The sequence below is a fragment of the Terrapene carolina genome, unplaced genomic scaffold (genome assembly GCF_002925995.2).
Source record: "Terrapene carolina triunguis isolate 2854851 unplaced genomic scaffold, T_m_triunguis-2.0 Scaffold193, whole genome shotgun sequence".
Classification (NCBI taxonomy): domain Eukaryota; kingdom Metazoa; phylum Chordata; order Testudines; family Emydidae; genus Terrapene; species Terrapene triunguis.
This window is the reverse complement of record NW_020664544.1, coordinates 9,933,049-9,934,208: the sequence shown is the minus strand read 5'-3', so window position 1 is coordinate 9,934,208 and position 1,160 is coordinate 9,933,049. Positions and strand designations below refer to the sequence as shown.

The 1,160-nt window shown below is 57.8% G+C and overlaps 1 protein-coding gene across 1 annotated transcript in view; it reads left to right on the top strand.

Moving 5' to 3' along the window:
- The window catches only part of CRHR1 (corticotropin releasing hormone receptor 1), a 99,723-nt gene that overhangs the window by 74,796 nt on the left and 23,767 nt on the right, over nucleotides 1-1,160 (top strand). The window contains exon 6 of the mRNA XM_026654758.2: nucleotides 693-813. Coding sequence (XP_026510543.1) covers nucleotides 693-813 — 121 coding nt within the window. The remainder of the gene's footprint in view (nucleotides 1-692; nucleotides 814-1,160) is intronic.

Here is a 1,160-nt window from a genome sequence, read left to right as displayed (position 1 = left end):
ACACACACACACACACACACACACACACACACACACACACACACACAGAGCACTGTGGAGAGTCACCACTAAGTCTCCTCTCTACAGGGACTTAGGGTCCCTCTACACAACAATTAAACACTCGCAGATGGCCCGGGTCAGCTGATTCGGGCTCACAGGACTCAGTCTGTGGGGCTGTTAAATTGTGGCGTAGACATTCGGGCTCGGGCTAGAGTCTGGGCTCTGGGACCCCCTTAAGTCCCTTGTAGGTCACCAGTTTGCCTGCAGCCCAGTTCAGTGGGGACGAAGAGCTGCTCCCACCTAGTAGAAGGTTGAGATGAGTGTCACCATGTTTGGGGCGAGATCTAGACCCCTGTGAGGGGGTGTGTCACCCTTTTAGATACAGAGTATAACCCCTGGTGTGTTGGGGTTCACTGAACTGGTCAGGCCAGCTGAAACTCATCATATGATACCAGTGAGCCCCTTGCCCTCTGGCCGAGGGGTGCTCTTAGGGTTGCAATGAGTTAGGTGGGTCTCAGCTCCAGCTCCCCCATCACAAACTCCACCCCGCGCTTGGCACTGATTGGCCAGCTCCGCCGGTGGACATCAGGGAGGCGGGGGAAAGATTAGATAGGGCAGAGGATGGTACCGCTTTGACTCCGAACGGCAAAGGTGTCCTAACAGCCCCTTCCCATCCTCTCTTGTGCGCACAGGAGCATCAGGTGCCTGCGGAACATCATCCACTGGAACCTGATCACAGCCTTCATCCTACGAAATGCCACCTGGTTCGTGGTGCAGCTCACCATGAACCCGGCCGTGCATAAGAGCAACGTGGTGAGTCCAGCGGCGGCCAGGGTGGGCTGCTACACGCCCAGCGTGCCGGGCATTGCCCAGCCCAAGTAACAATCGCAGTGACGCTGCAGCAGCACGAGCGAGTCACATGGTCCCGGGGGGCACTGAAGCCTCTGGCCACCTCAGCTTGGCTGCTATTTTTAGACATGTTCGCTAGATTAAAGCTAGCGCTGGTCTGGCCACCCGGGCTGCAGTCCAGTCACACACCCGAGGTGCAGTGGGAACATATCCTGAGGGCGCCAGGCACTGCCCAGGGTCCAATGTTCCATGTCTGGGCATCTCGGGCACTGCCTTGGGTGCCACGTTGCACACCCAGGATACTGGGCACT